Raw genomic sequence first — 20,773 nt, 5'->3', positions numbered from 1 at the left:
TGAGCCCTTCAAAAAATTAGAGAGATTAACTAGACTGACTACTGTCTAGTCAAACAAGAACAGCAATGTGATATAAGTAGGGTCATTTTAAGGTCTTAGGCATTTATGGACCATGATGTAGAAACATTGGTTGCATTTGGATAATAAAACTTGCTCTGATATCTGATATTGCCTAGTTATAGGCCTATATTTTTTCTTTCCCTGCACCTGGGCCTGGATTTGACCCCCCCCCCCCCCCCCCCCCCCCCCTCAAAAAATCCTGCCTACGCCCCTGAGCCTTGCCCTTCTTGGTCATATCATCGACATCATCATTACTTAGATTATAGTCTGAGACCTTGCCGGGTTGTTTTTTTTCAATGCTCTCATCCTCAACAGATTTTTACAAACCAATACTTTTCTGAATCTGGAGATTGCATCGTATTAGCAGTATAAGAACTGGGAGTCTGGGATGTTTCAGATTCTAAAATGATAGGAAAGGGAAATTCAACATCTCAAGTTTTGCCCACATTTTCTGCTTAAACATGTTAAACTGCACTCTCCCATTCAAACTCCAATAAAAGTTGAATTTTTAACTTCTGAATTCATATAAAGTGTTACATTTCTAAAAACACAATGAGGTCTAAGGATTCAGAAAAATGTTGGTTGAGTGAATTTGGTTCAAAAATAAGGAAGTTATCACAGAAAAACAACCCGGCAAGGTTTCGTCAAACAGACTATAGGCCTAGAAATAGGATGCTATCATTTTATCATATAATTAAATTTTTTTATCATTAGGCCTATTATTAATAATAATATTAATAAATCGTTTGCTATCGCCTGATTGCTATGATAAAAACATATTTTTATTTTATAATGAATGCGACATGTGCAGCTAGGCTTATTTTCTTACCAAAATCCAAGACTTTAGCTGGCGCTGTCTCTCCATTCCAAGGCACATCATAGATGTTCCCGACTGCTGACTGAAGCTTCTTTCCAAGGGCCATTAACTTTAACTCGGCACCACACTTTCCCACTTCTATTACATCCCATTGTGGTGGATCTTCAATCCATTGTAAGAGTAACCATGTTGTGGTAGACGATGCCATTCTCTCGGATCCACTTGATTTCCCACTGGGCACTGTATTATCACACTTTTCAAAAGATTCTTTAGAATATTTGTAATGCGCGCTTTTACCTTCCTGAGCTATTGACACACGTGGTGGTCAAACCAGTTATAACCGGATATAGCCAGCAGTGGTTCTTAGTCCTGATTGGTGCTTATTTACAATAACAGTGTATAAAGTGTCTAGTATTGTTATAGAAAATACAAATATCTATGAGGGACATTATTTTAATGTTATAAGCTATCTTGATTTGTCAAACTCAATCAGTATTCGAGTTATTTATTTTCTGCATTTCCGGTCCTGCATTCCAAGATGGCAGCCGCTATCCCATGTCCCACGCTACACTGAGGAGTATCTAATCAATAAGTACTGCGAAGAAATAACCAGTTTGAAGTTCATATAGTGATAATCAGAAGAGGAAATGAGCAAAAGGAAAAGGTACCACTCTAGTTTTGAGTCTTTAGATTTCGCTAAAATGTCAGGAAATGCCGATGAATGTGGCCATGATGGACACGGTGGTGATTGTATTAGTAATCATGGTGCATCATTGTCTCTTTCTAATGAAAGTAGTAAGTCATCATTGTTCACGGACACAAGTTTTTCGTCTGACTGCAATGACGGTATAAGCGAAAGGACTGGCTCAGTGGTATCATCGCAAACATCTCTGACATCAAACGACAGTGAGTACTCTTTTGGACAGGATGATGAACTTCTAGGCTTACCCCAACACGACCGTGTCCGTGATGTGGAAAATAAAGTCAAAGATGGAGATGAAGTTGTTCCCAAAAATAATGAAGTGTTAAGAGGTAAGCACTAACATAATCAGAGTCAGTTGGATTGTGAAATTCACCAATTTCTCCCACCCAGTATTTAGATATCTTGTGTCTGATCAAAATAATAAAAGAGTAATAATAAATATTTCATTGCAGGTGAAGAGGGCAATGGATCGACAGACGGTGAAAGTCAAAGTGAAGTGTCTCTCTCTTCTACCAGTCATTCGACCCCTGAGGTGAGTTGCATTTTCCTATGGTTCTTGAAATAGAGATAAGTTAATATGACAAAAATCAGCTTGTTACTTTTGGTATTTTTGGAGAGGATACATGTAGGGTAAAAAGTTGGAGGATTGGCTTCTTAAGATGCTAAACCCATTTTGAATAGATATTAAGAGCCCAAATAGAAAATAGACATACCCGTACTAAAGTTGTTTATTAATTATTTAGAAATGAAAATAAATTAAACAGTTCACTGGATTGTATAGTTTTTATCCACGATGTTTCAAGCGATATCCATCACTTCATCAGGTGAAAGTTTGTATGATACTGGAAATATTCAGTTGCGTCATCCATATGACGTCATTGATTGCGTAGACCTGTCCTGGGTAATCCTATCTTATGTTGCAGTGCTGTATCCCATGTTCTAGATAATTTAAACCTTAAACCTCCATTCCGATTCAGTTTCGGGCAAAGTGCTCTTTCATAAACTGCTTCTTTTACTCCCCTTTCAAACCATCGTGACTCCCTGTCTAGTATGGAAACATTTTTTAATGTAAACGAATGTCCTGTAATGTCTGTGTGATTCGAAAACTGCTGAATTTTGTCCTGAGGAGTTGTAGCTCTTATGTTGTCGCTTGAAACGTCGTGGACTTAAAACTACAATCCAGTGAACTGTTTAATTTATTTTCATTTCTATATATTTAACCTGGATGTCTGATAATATTCATAAATTTATTAATTATTGTTTACAGAATCTTGAAAATGGTGAACTCGATCAATATGAAAGATATAATGATGAAGAACTGGCTGAGAGACTTAATGATTTGGTGAGTACAAAAATGTAAAATGAGTTGAGGACTTCCGATTGGGTCGTCCCGGTCTATGGATTGAAATTTGTGAGTGACATAATTAAGGATATTTAATTGTAGGAATTAAACTAATGATTTGTCAAGACTCGGCTGGTGGTGATTTGGGCCAATTAACAATTTATTTCCTCTTCTGCAGTAGTGGTGAACCAGTTGTATAATGATAATATCACGCTGCATGATTTGACCCCTTCACAAATTTTAAGTCAAATCTTGAAGGAATTATGGTAGACAGACTGAATGGCCAAAAAACAATATGTACATACAGATTTGCTCACACCGTATATTATTTTATATCTTCAGGATCAGAACCTCTATGATGGGTGCCAAATAACAAGGCGAGAGAGTATTCTACTCATAATGGGACACATCATAAGGAATCATGTGAGTGGAACAGCTCTGCAGAGCCTACTGACAGTCTTGGAGGCACATTTACCAGCTGGAACTGTATTCCCTGCTTCCCAATATCTTTTTATGAAGAACTTTAAAAACAGTGACATCACTCTAAGATTTCACTCATACTGCCCTTCTTGTATAACCTACATTGGAAGTAATGATATGTGGTGTGAAAATTGTGACACAAATGTGTCTGTAAGTGACTGCATAGATAATGGCAATTATTTTATAACATTTGATGTTAAAGATCAATTGTTATCTATGCTACAGAATGAAGATATTTGTAAACACCTACAAATTGGGGCAAAAAGGGGACTTTGTGATTCCTATGGAGGTCGATTATATCGTAAACTCCCTCTCGAGAATGATGACATTACTGTTTCATTCAACACAGATGGCGTTCAAGTATTTGTTTCATCAAGGTATTCAATATGGCCATTGCAGGTAATGGTTAATGAGTTACCTTATGCTATAAGAAGGAAAAACATTTTTCTTGGTGGCTTATGGTTTGGTGACTCTAAACCTGACATGAATACCTTCCTCAAACCTTTTGTCACTGAAATGAATACACTATCAGATACTGGCTTTAAGTGGGGTACAGAAAATGACAGCCACACCAGTAGGGTGTTTGTAACAACATGCTCTTGTGACTCAGTAGCTCGCTGTCTTGTACAAAATGTGACACAGTTCAATGGTTGGTGTGGGTGTAATTGGTGTTTGTCACAAGGTGAAGTAGTTTCAGTTGGTAGAGGGCATGCAAGGGTTTATAGTATGGAGAACCAACTACCAGTTAAGAGGAATAAAACTTCTCACATAGAACATGCGAGAACAGCTGTTCAGCAGGACAAACCTTGTATGGGTGTCAAAGGTCCATCAATCTTGTTTCTTTTAATGTATTTTGACATTGTAAACAATTTTGTTGTTGACTATATGCATTCTGTATGTTTGGGTGTTGCATGCCAGGTAGCAGGTCTATGGCTTGACAGTTCAAATCATGCCAAAAATTTCTACATTGGTAACTCCATAAAACACCTTAGTGACCGCCTTCAATGTATAAGACCACCAAAGGAAATCACACGTATTCCTGGTGCCTTGCAACACAGAAAAAGTTGGAAAGCTAGTGAATGGAGGGCATGGCTTCTCCATTATTCCTGTGTTGTGACAGTTGGGTTCCTAGGTAAACAATACCATGATCATTGGATGACACTTGTAACAGCTATGCATTTGTTGCTTGCAGACAAACTAGATGATGAATCTTTTCACCTATGTGAATCATTACTCATAGATTTTGTAGTTAAATTTCAACAGCTTTATGGAAAAGAGTGTATGACTTACAATGTCCATCAGTTGCTCCATGTAATGGATTGTGTGAAAAACTGCTCTGGGTGTATTCAACTTTTCCTTTTGAGAGCATGAATGGAAAGCTCACAAAAATGTTTCATGGCACAACTTGTGTGCATAAGCAGATATCAGAAAAGTTTATGTTGATTAAGTCATTACCATCATTATCAATTGGGGCCTTTACCAATAGCCCTAACCTTTTAAGCTTTTTCCAAAAAAATGTGTATGGTTTTGCTAAGGGTATTAAAGAGGCATATAATGAGACTGTATGTATTTTAGGCCTGCCTGTCAGACTTGCCCTCAACTTTGAACAGCTATGTTCATTGAATAATATTGGTGTAACATTAAAAGATAGAACTGTCCAGGCATACCCACGATTAGTTCTTCAGAATGGTTTATATTTCGTATCTGAACAGTTAAAGCATAAGAAACAAGAAAGAAATAATTCCTGCTTTCACTTAAGAGATGGTCAGATTGGGACCCTGCAGTTAGTGGTTGCAGTGTGTAAAAATGAATGTGAAGATGATATATGTAACTGTAAAAAAGAATTGTACTGTATATTTCGACGTTTAACATCTACTCGAATAATGTTTCAGTTAAATACAGGTATATATAAAGTTAAGGGGCATCAAATTAGAGAGGTTGAACTCACTAATGAATTGATAGCATGTAATTTATCTGATATAGCAAATAAGTATATTTACATGAAAATACAAAGAAAGACGTTTGTTTCACTTCTTCCAAATGCCATTGAGCTTGACTGAAAATTAATGTATAGCGTATATCAGCGTTTATTTTGGAAGTACATTTATTAAATTGTCTTAAACTGTAATTTACATTTGGATCAGTTGAGTTGTTGATCAGAAGTGTTATTATGTGAGATAAATAAAATAAAGAACATTTTTACTGGAGATAAGTACTGAAGTTGTTCTTTGGATGCAAGGCCTTTTGTCTCAGACTGGAATTTCTGTAGGGTCTTTAAAATCCACCAAATTGTGTTTTTATGGAAATAACCATTATGAAATTTATAAAATTCTGTTGGCCCTAATAAAGTACAGCTTCTATAGAACTCTGTATCAATTCTATAGAAATCGTTTTCTATAGACTACTATTTATATAGAATTCTGTTGAGACTCTATAGAAGCTGTTTTCTATAGAGTACAACTTCTATAGAATTTATACTATTTCTATACAACTTCTATTGAAACTATTTTCTATAGAGTATTAGTTCTATAGCGTTCTATAGAGATTGTATAGAAAGAGGGGTTTATATAGGATTTTCTATAGAGTTTCTATAGAATTCTAAAAAACATTTTGACAAGGGACAGTGTTTTCAACCACTGTGCTGCCGAACTCTAGTACCGCAGAACACTAGTGTGCCGTGAGAGATCACCAAGTGTACCGTGGAAAATTATAGAATGACTGTATATTGTAAATATTGGCAACAGCGTTTTAGTTTCAGTCAACATTTTCTATTGGTGATGTGCCTTGAGATTTTTTCATTGAAAAAAGTGCGCCCTGGCTCATGAAAGGTTGAAAAACAAGTGTAGCCTACGCAGTAGTGGTCGGTGATTTCCTTATGCCTACTAAAAATGCACAATGATAGGTTATAAGGGGGGCAGGGGGAGCGGTGCTCATCGGGGAATGAGAATGGCGATCCACTGCAAAAAGTAGCCCAGACTACAAGTGCTTAAATGAAGAAATCCAAACTCTCGGGTGCGCAAGGGCGCAAACGAAGGCTACAGGAAGAAACAAATAGAGCCAAGTAGAGGTAAGTCTGATCTAATCTCTCATATCAACCATTATAGTGGCAAATTAATATTTTAGACGCCTGAATCAATGTCTGCCTAGCTAACTAGATGCAAACAGCAATAGACTTCAATAACAAAGTACCCATAATAGCACTTTTGTTTGAAAATACAGCCCATTGATGTCCTAACAGGGTGCTTAAGTTTGCACAATTTAGAATTGTAGAAATGTTTATTCATTTAATTTGTTAATTCTTCAGAGATGACTTAACTTTTAATAGCAAAAAAGAAACTAAAAATAATTTCTTGTTTATTGTCCATGCACTACACTTTGAACAGGGTGCGGAAGAGTTTTTGCCCATTATATGGAGATATGTATTGAATTTGTGTGGTCATTTTACTTTGTGACACTTTATGTTAATAATGATAACAATAATAACAATAATGAAAAAGATAAAAATGACTACTTGTTTATTGTCCATGCACTGTACATTGTTTAATAGTAATAGAATAGAGTGATTAGATTAAAGTGTTATTTAGATGTTATTAGAGGGTTTTTTTTTTCTTGGGGGGGGGCGCCAAAACTCAATCTCACCTAGGGCAGCCAAAGACCTAGAGCCGGCCCTGACTTCACTGATCAGTGGTTTTAATGTTATGGCTGATCAGTGTAAATATTTCCTAAAATCCATCCCATTGCTTTTGGATTTCCTCTATGTTTTACATCTTCATGTTAGCCAAATGCTAACATACAGCATAATCACCTACACATAAGCAGTGAGAGCAAGAGACTGAAAGATGATGATTTCTGACTCGTGGGTTTATTACACTGCAGCCTAAATCACTTTTAATATCAGTGAGTGTGATGCTGTTATTGTGAAACTTCCATCCATCCATTATCTGTAATCGCTTATCCTGTACACGGTCGCAGGCAAGCTGGATCCTATCCCAGCTGACTATGGGTGAGAGGCGGGGTTCACCCTGGACAAGTCACCAGGTCATCACAGGTCTGACACAGAGAGACACACAACCATTCACACTCACATTCACACCTACGGTCAATTTAGAGCCACCAATTATCCTAACCTGCATGTCTTTGGACTGTGGGGGAAACCGGAGCACCCGGAGGAAACCCACACAGACACGGGGAGAACATGCACACTCCACACAGAAAGGCCCTCACCGGCCACTGGGCTCGAACCCAGAACCTTCTTGCTGTGAGGCGACAGTGCTAACCACTACACCACTGTGCCGCCTATTGTGAAACTTGTTTCTTTTATTTCAATCAAGCAAGTCAGGCTATTACTGTAATAAGAAATTGAAATCATCCACAACCTGTACATCCATACATCCTGAACCCTAACCTGCTCGAACCCTCACCTGTTCAATTATAACCTGTCTGAATTGTAAGCCACGTTGAATGAAATAGGGCATTGGATCTATACCAGGGTGGAATCCTGTTCCAGATTTGATAGCTGTAATACGGTTTATACCTTTCACTCACAGCTGAAACTCCACATGTTAAAGTATTTCTCAATCTCAGGCTACAAGATTTGATCTTACTGATCCAAAGGTTGTGAGGTCAAATCCCATGACTGAAAGGAAGTCACAGTTAGGCCTGTAAATATCACACTTAACTCTCAGCTGGTCACCTCTGTGCTTTATTTATGTTGGGAAGCCATGGCCTAATGGTTAGAGAAGCAGCTTTGGGAACAAAAGGTTGCTGGTTCGGTTCCCTGGACCAATAAACCTAATCTCCAACTGCTCCCCAAGCTGCTCATGGTATGTTGTATGTTGCTCTGGTTAAGAGTGTTTGATAAATGCCTGTAATGTAACATTATGCTTTGCTTACATGATTAAAATTTTCTAACAGAATAATAAATGCACTGTTATAGAAAGTAGACAGTAAATCAAATCATTGTGTATATTTTCTGGTGTTGCAGATTAAAAATAATGATGATTTCAGCTCTGAGTGTTTTCAAAGCTAAAGAACACATTTTAGAATCAGCTGAATGACTCTCCTGATTAAAAGCATCATCTTATAAACTCAAAATGATCCATCACACTGAAAACCATTTCATTTTTAAATTCATTTCATTATTATTATTATTATTATTATTATTTATGCATTGTTTTTTCCCCCAGAGGAAGTGAAGCTCCCGACCCCAAACAGGACCTGATTCTCCACTTCAGCTCGAATTAAGTTCATAATGCATAATCCAGTCGTAATGACACCACAGAAATACAGCAGGATTAAAAGTTTACTCATAAGAACTGTGTTAATTTCATCAGCTATATAATGTAGCATATATAAATCTCATCTCATCTCATCTCATTATCTCTAGCCGCTTTATCCTTCTACAGGGTCGCAGGCAAGCTGGAGCCTATCCCAGCTGACTACGGGTGAAAGGCGGGGTACACCCTGGACAAGTCGCCAGGTCATCACAGGGCTAGGAATTTACTGTTTTAAAGAAAATTTTACAGCAATTTCTTTTACAACCAAAAGTTTATTAAGAGTCAGCATCCATACAGAATCAAAAATCAATCCAGTTCTTACCATTAAAATGAAATTTAAGTGATTGATGATACAAAACCAGAAATTTACAGATAACTGTTAGTATTGAATCGTAATAAACAGCATCACTAAAACTGAGGAAGTGATCCAGGTTAAAATAGACTGTAGGGGGCGCTAATGATTTAATAATGAAAATTTTACAAGGCTACATTTACTTCTGTAATAGTAATTAATTATTTCATAACTTTCAGATGCATTATAAGGAATTAATTTATACATTTTTAAGCTGAATGTAGTATCTAAGCTCAGTTTGTCAAATTTCTACTCAAGAACTCTTATAAAGCCTATAATCAAGATATTTAACATCAGTTTCAGCAAAATCTGACAGAAAGCTGGTCTGACATTAAGGAAAGTGATAATACAGATGCAGATGCACATATTATGAAATGCTCATTTCTCAGCAGGTTCTAATTGTTCGGAATAAAGCAGATGTTTAACAGATAAAGCGATTTCAGCAAACACTCCAGTGTTTCTCTGCTCACAGACCTGTAAAAATTAACATCACATGTGTGAGCTTAAAAATCATCACATTTCAGCTTAACTGTAGCTAAACAGTGAGCATTATGGGTAAATTAACTCCATCCAATATGGGGAATGAAGCTGAAACCAACATGTCAACTTCAAATGATACCTGTGTTTATGTCGGCACCAGGATCCGTCCTGTGAACACAAATCAGAAATAAAGCAGAAGGATGAATATCAGGTAGCAAGGTTAAATATTAATTATTAATAGCACTTCAATTTTAATAACAAATACACAGATGTCCTAATACACGTTTCTGTTTGTAGATTTCCTGCAATCTTCCACTGACCTGAGCATTTCTTCCTGTAGTAGATGAATCCAGCAGCTGAAAGCACGATCCCCAACACCAGCCCTGAAGCCCCGATAGCAATCTTACTCTTATCAGGTTCAGACATCGAGGGATCTGAGACAGAAAGGGGTTTATATAGATAGATTACAAAAATAACTCATATAATAGCAGTTAATAGCAGCACTAAACGCTATGTAATAGCATTTTTATACAACAACAGTGTTAAGAACTACTTTTACTTTCAACTATGAAAAACCCAAATAAATTTTATTTGATGATTATATTTTTTTTTCACTCATTGCTTATTGTTGTTGACTGAACACCAGGTTTTGAAAGATGAGTTATGATGTGAGTGAAACAGGATCTCTCAATTTTTTTTTTTTTTAAGCTCAGTTCATGACAGTGGACTCAGATATTTAGATCTGACTGTGATGATCAGACTCACCCCACTTATAGACCATGGGCTTTTGGAAGCTGGCGTGTTGCACCACACAGGAGATCTCCTCTCCAGATTCAGGCATGTACTCCAGATGTGAGTGGATCTGATAGTACCAGTCTCCATCAGCCATCTCCTCAGTGGACGTTACACCTCCCTTTATTTTTTGACCGTTTCTCAGCCAGGTCACCTCAATGTTTGGTGGGTAAAAGCTGTAAGCGCTGCACATCAGCCTGGCTGGGTGAGTGCCATCTGACTTCTTTACCAAAGTGACCTCAACCTGGGGCTCAACTGCACAATTAAACCACAACAACATCAACTTACAGCTGAGAGTCATTCATTATAAACTAATAATAATAATAATAATAATAATAATAATAATAATAATAATATTTTTAGACACTGAATTTAATTTGGTATCTAATCAGCTAGAGAAGAGCAGCTCAGTGTATATTATATACTCTGTATTTTCATATGAGTAAATAAACCACTGCCAAATAAAGATAAATCTGCTGCAGAATGAGGAAATACTGGAAATATTACAGAATAAAAGTTTTGAGGTTCACAAATAATCTCACCCGCTTTACTGAGGACGGCGCTGGAGTAAATCTGAGCATTGGGCTTACAGTAACGTTCCACTTCGGCTTTCCGCGATTCCAGCAGTGCAGTGTCTTTGTTCAATCTCTCTGCGTTTTTGATGCCTATTTCAGTGTATCCCACATACTTCCCCAGAGTGCTGTTAAACTCCATGTAGTTGATCTTATTGAAGATGTAAGACAGTATGAACTCCATGTCACTGAGACCATCAGAGCTCCGGAGGCACCAAGTTTCCATTGCCAGTGAATTTCCATCTGAGAGAAAAATAACACCAAAGCTTTATTTCACTGCTAAAACTGAGAGTAATACAGCTTTTATTTTGAATCGATTTTAATGTTTATTTTAGAAACTAATTCTGTACTTAAACCTGCCTTTAAACAATAAATAAATAAATAAATAAATCTGCAGTTCTGTAATATTCCTCTGATAAATTTAATGAACAAACTGCATCCTTCTAAACACGAGCTTCTTTTTGTTTCTTTGTCTGTTTCCGTTCTTTTCTTTTTTTTAACAGAGCACTTTTTTTTCTTTAACACAGCCTAACCTCAGCAGCTGATCTAATACTCACTTGCTGTGTGCAGGATGGCAGGCAGTAAGAGGAGCAGTATTCTCAGCAGCTCCGACATTGTTCCTCTCTGAGTGTGTTCTCTTACTGAGGAAAGTGTGGGTGAAGCAGCTCTACTCTACACACACACACACACACACACACCAATCCTGCACCACACACACACACACACCAATCCTGCACCACACACACACACACACACACACAGTCACATGTTTCCAGGCAGAATTCAAACCAATACTGTTCACCTGTTAAAGCTGTCAGGTTTAAATCCATCAGTTCACTATTTAAAACTTCTGAATTCATCAGTTAAGAAAAGTTCAGGATTATTTCTGTCTCAAACTGCAGGAGGAATGAGTGTGAGAAATCATCAACAACAACAACAACAACAATAATTAATAATAATAATAATCTCGTTTCCAATTCACAAAATCTGAGTTCAGCTGTTCTAGATTTTATAATTTTTTCCCATTTAGATATAGAAGAATGTGGGTTGTTTTTCTTTAACCTTCATGTCTTTAAAAATTAAAGTTTAGTGTCAATAAAAATAGTTACATGTAGGATCAGACATCGTGGGGTGTATGTTATAAGTATGTTATTCTCTGCATAACAGTCAAACATTATGTTATCATAGCAACTATTGTCCATTCAGCCATCTGCTTACACACACACACACACACACACACACACACTCTGTGGAAACATAACTGATCAAAACAAACCAATTATACCAAATAATTGTGATGATGATAATACAACCTCAAATCAGAAAAAGTTGGGACGGTATGGAAAATGCAAATTTAAAAAAACAAAACAAAAAAACCTAGTGATTTCTGAACAGGAGTGGACAGTAACAAAGCACATTTACTTGAGTACTGTACTTAGGTACACTTTTTGAGTATCTGTACTTTACTTGAGTATTATTTTTTGGGAAACTTATGACTTTAACTTCACATTTGAAAAACAAATATTGTACTTTTCACTCCACTACATTTCTATCAAGGTCCTTGTTACTCGTTACCATGAAGCAGTTTTGAAAGTGGATGTTTTTTTCTTTTCTAAAATGTGATTTTTTTTTTTCCCAGGTGACACTGAGACAGTCTATCAGTAATCACTTGGGTCACGTCACATCCATAGACTGTATAAAATCAAGTTCAGTGATTTCTCAGCAGCGTTATTTAACATGATCAGTTGATGGCAGAATGGAAGGAGGCGGTTCTTCTGGGGAACGCACGCACTCATGGTTCTATAGCCAGAACCCATGTTTCAGTTTTCTGAAAGGATTAAAGATTTGTTTTGGTTTAAATGTTTGCTTTGTTTGCCGAAAACGAACCACATCACGGCCTACAAAAACTCGCCGTCCAACCTGCAGAAGCATATTGAGGGATGTAAATGTTTTATTCCAAGAGAAAGCTTACAGTGAAGTTGTCTGTGCCAAATAAACAGCTTCGGTTTTGTAAGCGCTGTGGCAATAATACAATGATGCGTTGACAGAAAATTTACTTTTAATACTTAAGTAGTTTAAAAGCAACTACTTCAGTAGTTCAACTTAAGTAAAAATTTGAACAGACACCTTTCACTTGTATCGGAGTCACATTTGACCAGTGGTACCTGTACTTTGGCTTAAGTAATGAAGTTGGGTACTTTGTCCATCTCTGTTTCTTAATGTATTTGACTTGTATTTCGTTTCAGACAGAATGAACCAAATGAACTTTGGCAAACCTTTATCAAGCTACAATACAGAGTTACATCCACAAACACCAGTTAAAACTTTACTGTGCAGAAAGGAAGCCTTATGTTAACTGTGTCCAGAAGTGCCGTCAACTTCTCCGGGCTCAGAGGCGTCTGGGATGGACCACACAGTGGAAACAGGTATTGTAGTCAGATGAATCAGTATTCCAGGTCTTTTTTGGAAGAAATTGATACCATGTGCTCAGGACCAAAGATGAAAAGGACCATCCAGACTGTTAGCAGGAACAAGTCCAGAAGCCAGGGTGCATCATGGTGGGGTTGGGTCAATGCCCTCGGCAAAGGTAACTTACACTTCTGTGATGGAGCATTAATGCAGAAAAGTACACTGAGATTTTGGAGCAACATCTGCTGCCTTCAAGACGACGTCTTTTCCAGGGAGATTTCAACAAGACAATGCAAAACCACATTCTGCTCACATTACAAAGGCGTGGCTGTCGAAGAAGAGGGCGTGTCCCGCCCAACAGAGAATGTGTGAAGAATTTAGAAATGAAAAATATGACAGTGACGACCCTGTACTATTACACACTTTAAGACCTGTTTATAGGAAGAACAGAACAAAAATAACACCTGAAACACTTCATCACTTGGAGTCTTCAGTCCATAAACGTCTTTTAAGTATTGGGAGAAGGAACGGGAATATTATAAAGTGGGAAATGCTTTACTGTCCCGACTTTTTTAAAATGTGTTGCAAGAATGAAAATTGAAATGAGTGTTTATTTTGAATAAATAAATGAATGAATGACATAAAACATCAAATAATGTGCTTTTGAATCAAATTGTTTTGAATTCAATACAAGTCAAAGATTATTTTCAACTCACTGCTTTGAGTTTTAATTTCAGTTTCAACACACCATCCTAACTGATTTAATGCTTTAAAATCAAATATAATAATAATAATAATAATAATAATAATAATAATAATAATAATAATAATAATAATAATAATAATAATAATTTGATAGAGCGTTGCACTGTAATGAAGTTTTTCATCTCATCTCATCTCATTATCTCTAGCCGCTTTATCCTGTCCTACAGGGTCGCAGGCAAGCTGGAGCCTATCCCAGCTGACTACGGGCGAAAGGCGGGGTTCACCCTGGACAAGTCGCCAGGTCATCACAGGGCTGACACATAGACACAGACAACCATTCACACTCACATTCACACCTACGCTCAATTTAGAGTCACCAGTTAACCTAACCTGCATGTCTTTGGACTGTGGGGGAAACCGGAGCACCCGGAGGAAACCCACGTGGACACGGGGAGAACATGCAAACTCCGCACAGAAAGGCCCTCGCCGGCCCTGGGGCTCGAACCCAGGACCTTCTTGCTGTGAGGCGACAGCGCTAACCACTACACCACCGTGCCACCCTAATGAAGTTTTTGTTGAGTATATTTGAATTGTAAAAGATATTTGGGGTGGTCCTGATGTTCATCCTGCTTATTTTAAAGCTTCATTTCTTTTTAGAGAGAAAAACAAACAAACAAAAAAACCGTCATGGGTTTTTACAAATAAATAAATACAACGTTATAAATAAATAACTTTAATTTTAATATGATTAAGAAAATATACTGTTAAATTAGCCTTGGCTAGTTCCTGACTTTTATTTTGATCCCCAGCTCTCTCTCTGACCTTTCACTTGTGACGTAATTTCCTCCTTCGCCTTGTTTAGGAAGGAGAGCTGAACAGCTCTTCTTATTAAAAGTCACTTGTCATATCATTTACCTATTAATACTCCTTCTCCTTCTTCAGAAATTGTATTGAACGGCATTAATATATTTGATAAAAAAATGTGACAAGCATGTGCGTCGGTCTCTTCAACTCAGGAGCAAAATTTCTCCTAGAGGGAAATTCTCTTGGAACTCTTTATATTAGTTCTGGAAGAAGGCTTGGCTGCTACCTCACAAATACTGTATCACTAATCAAATAAAATAAATTCATTTTAAGATTCTTCACAAGATTTACCCTACAAATGTAAATATTTCCAAATACACTGACATAAGTTTGAATTGTTCTTTTTGTGATAAAGAAGGTGAAAGACTAGTACATTTATGTTTTGACTGTAAGATGGTAAAACAATTTCTAACAGACCTTAGTTTCTATCTTTTTGCGCAGCAGGGTCATTATGTTTTCCATCTTAAAGATATTTTCTTCTACTATGAAAACTCAACTGATTTATTGTTTGAATTTTTAGTTAATTTTTATATTTTACAGGCTAAGTTTTTCATTCATAAACAGAAATGGCAAAAGAATCAGTCTCTCTTTAATATTTTTATTCTAGAAATGACCTCTCTTCTCAACTCTCTTAAGTTTGTACATAATAAGAAAAATACAAGACTTCTGAACGTTCTCTAATATACCACTGATTCTTGGGATTCTGGATAAAACAGGTTTTAATTTTGAAAATAAAAAGTTACTTAAATTACAAAATCTAAAGGTATATCATTATAGGACAAGGCCTTGGCTGTTCAGCAATGTACCGGTACAAGCTCCTCATTTTGTATTTTTTTCATAAAATAGGCATTTTTTCAGCTATTACTTTGTTTTTGTCAACACCGTCAGACACAATAAAAAAGCAAATTATTTTGTATATATTTGGTCTAATATGTATTTAGAGTTTTTAAATAATTATCTGGCATTCTTAGCACACATATACACTGTTAAAAGTTGAATATTCACTTTTATTACATTTTTATACAGTTTCACGTGGACTCCTTTAAAGATCTAATATTATACAATATTTACTTTCAGCCTCAGGAGACAAAGTAATGTTTTTTTATTTAACAAACTTATTTTTGCATTAAAAGAGACTATTACTTTCATAACTCAACAGCACTGAAGAAACATGTTGTAAGCATATTCATTTAAAGCAAATAAAACTCCCTGTGACAATAGTGACTTTAGAACTGACGGTGGTGACAGTGGCCTCATTACAACATTCTCATTCTCATTATCTCTAGCCGCTTTATCCTTCTACAGGGTCGCAGGCAAGCTGGAGCCTATCCCAACTGACTACGGGCGAAAGGCGGGGTACACCCTGGACAAGTCGCCAGGTCATCACAGGGCTGACACATAGACACAGACAACCATTCACACTCACATTCACACCTACGCTCAATTTAGAGTCACCAGTTAACCTAACCTGCACGTCTTTGGACTGTGGGGGAAACCGGAGCACCCGGAGGAAACCCACGCGGACACGGGGAGAACATGCAAACTCCACACAGAAAGGCCCTCGCCGGCCACGGGGCTCGAACCCGGACCTTCTTGCTGTGAGGCGACAGCGCTAACCACTACACCACCGTGCCGCCCTCATTACAACATATAATTCCAAATTTCAATTCCAAAGTCAATGGCTTTTTGCTTAACAACTTTATTTAACTATTTGGTCCAAAAAAATAACAATCCTGAGCAATGTAATAACATTTCTTCAAGGAATATAGGCCTAAGGTACAATTAAGCAATATCATTTTTAAAAGTACTCCATCCCCATATCATCAAATATCAAATCATCATAGTAAGAAATAATGTTATTACCAGTGGGAATAATGTACAATGCATCACAAACATCTTAAACTGTCATCTAGTGCCCCCTACTCATAAAATAATACATTAGATTATTCTGTAAACTGGACTGTAAACTGTATTGGATGTGAACAGATAACAAAACAACAAAAACAAGAACAAAACAAACTATATCTGTTATTAACTAAAAACTAAAAAATAACTAAATTACTGTGAGCAAACATTCAATAAGAAATTCTGTGTAAATACCACAAAACACTGGGCTGTCTGGGGGAGTTTCTGGGTGATCTGAGACCTTTCTCTTACTGTACGTTCTCTTGATACTTGGTGCCTACGTTTCCAAGCCTTTCTCTGACTTCTCTTTTCCCTTTCATTCAAGTCATTGATATTTTTAATCTTCCCTTCCTCCACTCTCTTCTTCCATCTTTGCCTTTCCGTACTGAGGTATTCCTTCTTTAGCTCTGCATCACTTTATTTTCTCTCTGCGCTTTTTTTTTATATTCCCTGTTTCTTCTCCTTCTCTCCTCCACTGATAGCTGCTGCCTAGCCATAACTTCCTAAAATACATAAAGTCAAAGTTGAGTGTAATGACTATGAAATTGAGGGAGATGTTATGAATGTTGGATTTGGTTAAAGGTCATTCCATTTGGCTTTAGTCATTGGAGAAGGGACACTGTATACTATGTGCTATATAGGTAGGTAGTAGGTGCCCTATGTGCATCCCAAAAGACATAAGCCAAATGAACATGGCATAATAGTGAATTGAGAGAGAGGAAAGGCACTACATCCCCTAAGGGTTGGACAATAGGGAAGAAATATAGGAGGAATTAAATAAATATAAATATAAAAAAGGTTAATGAAACATCACATGTCATATTGGTATTTATTGTGATCAACAATTATGTTCTAGCCTCCGTTGAGGGCCATTTGGAGGTTTTTGTCACCACCGTCAGACTGTGCGTCACCACCGTCAGACAGAAAACCTGACGGTGGTGACGTCTGACAGTGGTGACAAAAACCTACTCTTTCACATGATATGCAGGAGTTGTTCACATTAGCCATCTTGTTTTCCCTCTGTTGCTAGCTACTTCAGACCTCTTCTTAAAAAGTATACATTTATGTCATAATCTAATCTAATATTTTTTAGACAAAAGTGATGGTGTTGACATGCTATGGTTGTGACTGTAGCAGTGTCTAAAAATATGAACAAGTTTAAGAGAAAATACCAAACTTACAGGAGCTTGAGTAATATGGAAGCATGCAGTACAGCTGAAGGTTTGAAAAGAGGGTCCTCAGGAATATAGTTGACCTTGTAGTTGCCTGATTTTATTGCTTTTTGTAAATATTTGATGGTGGTGACGAATATGTGGGACACATTTTGAGCAACCACAAAATAATAGTAAGCATCGTTCAAAACTCACTGTTTGCAGTTTTAAATACATATAACAATGTATTCTTTCGTGTAGTAAAGGTATTATTCAATTAAATTATTACTTTTTGATTTTTTAATCAAGTTGAAATTATTAGCTCCTATCCGAGGACAACTGATTTTGTAGGCAGTGACCAGCATATAATCATTAAATTAGTAAAAAATAAACATAATCCTATAAAAGAACCGTACATATGTGCAAAGGACCCCCTGATTATAACTTTAATTTTTTTTTATTTATGAAAATGTTATTAATTTCCAACAGACTTAGCACTTTTCTTAGTGGGACATGTTTTTGCCAGAGTTTCAAGAATCAGTGATATATTCCCCTTTTTTTTCCTTTTAGTTTATTAATGTAATTTACTTTGTCTTATGTACTTGTTTTAGTCATTTGTTCTTGTTTTACCTTATTGTCACATGTCAATGTCATTGTTGTTTTATTGCAATTAAAAAAAAAAAGGAGAGCTGAACAGGGTGGCACGGTGGTGTAGTGGTTCGCGCTGTCGCCTCACAGCAAGAAGGTCCGGGTTCGAGCCCCGTGGCCGGCAAGGGCCTTTCTGTGTGGAGTTTGCATGTTCTCCCCGTGTCCGCGTGGGTTCCCTCCGAGTGCTCCGGTTTCCCCCACAGTCCAAAGACATGCAGGTTAGGATAATTGGTCAGTCCCCCCAGGATTTCGCAGGCCTTTTTTGTGATTGTTGCGGGCTAAAATGTCTGATGTTGCGGGGGTTTTCCAAAAAATTGCGATGAAAGTTGCGGTGTTCTTTAGGTTTTTGTTGCGATTACAGTGCGGGAGGAAGTGAAAGTTGCGAGAAATTGTTGCGATTTTCTCTTTTTGTGATTAAAATTGAGTGATATGTTAAATATTAAGTTATTACTGAAAAACTATTGATTACAAAAACAAAGACACTGAGAAATGGTCCTACAAACAACTTTACCAATATAAAATGTTACCAGGACTACAAAAATGCAGAAAAATAGGCTTTACTTATCCAAATGCACCTGTTGGTTCAAAAGTTAAAGTGCAGAGAACCTCACAGCACAACATGAAGTTACCTTAAAATATAATATAAATGCCTCAGCTTTCATGTAAGAAAAAAAAAACTATTAATACTAGTACTGTGTGCAGGCAGTCTCTCCTGAAGACTAAATTAAACAATACAAACTGCGCACATGCTGCTTCTCTTGAATCAGACCCTCCAGGAAGTTGCAATTTGCAAATTCAACCAATCCCCGCGAATTCAGGGTGGTGCTGCAATTATATCCAATCACCGCAACTTTCCCGCAAATTTGACCAATCGTTGGCGTCGTCTTGAGGTGACGTCGACAAACTACCTTCCGCCTTACTTCCGTGTATACGTTCAAGAGAAGCAGCATGTTGAGTCAGTGTTTATATAGGCTTAAATTCTGTTACTGAAAGTGTGTTATGTTTACAGTGAAGGACTGTGTGCACTTTACATTATTTTTTTACTGAATACAAGAAATTAATAGATGCCAACATTTTTGCCAAAATGGTATTTTATTTTCCATTGTTTAGGCAGCTTCAGCATTGAAAGGGTTCCCCCAGCTGGAACGGTCAACTTCTCGAGACCAATGCCCTCGTGCCACCTGCAGAATTCTGGGGTGAAAAAACACCGCAAAAAAACAGAGAACCAGAGATCGGTTTCACTGCTGTTTATTCACAGTTTTCTCGCCAAAGATGAAATATTACAGACAACCTTTTATAACAAATTATAATCTCTCTAAACGGCAGCTGTGTTTATGTATTGTCTATCGAATATGCAGTGGCGATCCTAGAGTGATTTACTCCCGGGCGAAACCCCCTGCTGGCGCCCCCCCCGTCTATTTTTTTTTTTTTGGGGGGGGACCTTTTTTTTTTGGAACCGTTTTTTTTTTTTTTCGCGGCTCGTGCCGCTCCGCGTTGGGCTCTGTATTAGCCAACAGAATGTTAACAGCTTTACATGGTCGTTTAAACATTTCTCGTCGTGTGTTGTACGTCGCGGACACGGCCCGTTATAAATTTGCTGTTACCAGAATGGCAATGATCAAGTCGTAATGTATTACTTAAGACCCTGTGTAATGTCATAGTAGTGTAGTACTATGGTAGTAAAGTCTTTTTGATGACTAGTACAACGTTCCGCTGGCGGGTTTGTGCATATTATGGGGCTACGACAAGCACACACACTGATGACGTCACCTGCGCAACTTTGGTATTGGGCTTCCCCATCCAAAATGTTCACCCCCCCCACCCGTCTTGTTTGTTTTTTTTCGGGGTTTTTTTTGGGGGACCTTTTTTTTTTTGGGACCTTTTTTTTTTCGCACCCGCGCTCGTGCCGCCCCCCCACGATGCCGTCCCGGGCGGCTGCCCGGTCCGACCACCCCCAGGACCGCCCCTGCGAATATGTGTGTGTGTGTGAAAAGGGTGTGTGTAAAATGTGTGTGTGTGTTTGCGTGTGACCTCAGAGAGGGGTGGGTGTAAGATGTGTGTGTGTGTGTGTGTGTGTGTGTGTGTGTGTGTGTGTGTGTGTGTGTGTGAGAAAAGGGTGTGTGTAAAATGTGTGTGTGTGTGTGTGTGTGTGTGTGTGTGTGTGTGTGTGTGTGTGTGAGACCTCAGAGAGGGGTGGGTGTAAGATGTGTGTGTGTG

General features: G+C 37.5%; 3 protein-coding genes across 5 annotated transcripts in view; 1 reads left to right on the top strand and 2 right to left on the bottom strand.

Moving 5' to 3' along the window:
- The window catches only part of LOC132892759 (H-2 class II histocompatibility antigen, A-U alpha chain-like), a 263,076-nt gene that overhangs the window by 119,648 nt on the left and 122,655 nt on the right, over positions 1–20,773 (bottom strand). The window lies entirely within an intron of this gene.
- On the top strand, positions 372–5,496 carry LOC132892755 (uncharacterized). Of its 3 annotated transcripts, none has more exons than XM_060931119.1 (5): positions 372–1,541; positions 1,674–1,909; positions 2,033–2,112; positions 2,848–2,922; positions 3,265–5,496. In XM_060931119.1, exons 1-5 carry the CDS (start codon positions 1,525–1,527, stop codon positions 4,771–4,773), a joined length of 1,917 nt encoding a protein of 638 aa, XP_060787102.1. In that variant the 5' UTR covers positions 372–1,524; the 3' UTR covers positions 4,774–5,496. The 3 variants fall into 3 exon arrangements, with proteins under 3 accessions (XP_060787102.1, XP_060787101.1, XP_060787103.1); XM_060931118.1 differs by having other exon boundaries at positions 1,671–1,909; XM_060931120.1 differs by lacking the exon at positions 3,265–5,496 and having other exon boundaries at positions 1,671–1,909; positions 2,848–2,955.
- LOC132892754 (HLA class II histocompatibility antigen, DR beta 4 chain-like) lies at positions 8,931–11,558 on the bottom strand. The gene is made up of 6 exons (XM_060931117.1): positions 11,432–11,558; positions 10,845–11,117; positions 10,276–10,557; positions 9,831–9,944; positions 9,650–9,678; positions 8,931–9,504 (listed from the first exon to the last, which is right to left on the bottom strand). The coding sequence occupies exons 1-5, from the start codon at positions 11,487–11,489 to the stop codon at positions 9,656–9,658; spliced, it is 750 nt and encodes a 249-aa protein (XP_060787100.1). The 5' UTR covers positions 11,490–11,558; the 3' UTR covers positions 8,931–9,504; positions 9,650–9,655.

Source organism: Neoarius graeffei, chromosome 10 (assembly GCF_027579695.1).
Source record: "Neoarius graeffei isolate fNeoGra1 chromosome 10, fNeoGra1.pri, whole genome shotgun sequence".
Lineage (NCBI taxonomy): Eukaryota > Metazoa > Chordata > Actinopteri > Siluriformes > Ariidae > Neoarius > Neoarius graeffei.
Note: the sequence above shows the minus strand (reverse complement) of the source record. Positions and strands in the feature narration are given on the sequence as shown.

Excerpts from the sequence above, each read along its gene's own strand:
- LOC132892755 (XM_060931118.1), top strand. Across the intron at positions 1,910-2,032 it reads AAATAATGAAGTGTTAAGAG|GTGAAGAGGGCAATGGATCG; the intron begins GTAAGCACTAAC and ends ATTTCATTGCAG. Across the intron at positions 2,923-3,264 it reads CTGAGAGACTTAATGATTTG|GATCAGAACCTCTATGATGG; the intron begins GTGAGTACAAAA and ends TTATATCTTCAG.
- LOC132892754 (XM_060931117.1), bottom strand. The coding sequence starts at position 11,489 with ATGTCGGAGCTGCTGAGAATACTGCTCCTCTTACTGCCTGCCATCCTG. Across the intron at positions 9,945-10,275 it reads GCCCATGGTCTATAAGTGGG|ATCCCTCGATGTCTGAACCT; the intron begins GTGAGTCTGATC and ends TTTCTGTCTCAG. Across the intron at positions 9,679-9,830 it reads CTACAGGAAGAAATGCTCAG|GACGGATCCTGGTGCCGACA; the intron begins GTCAGTGGAAGA and ends TTGTGTTCACAG.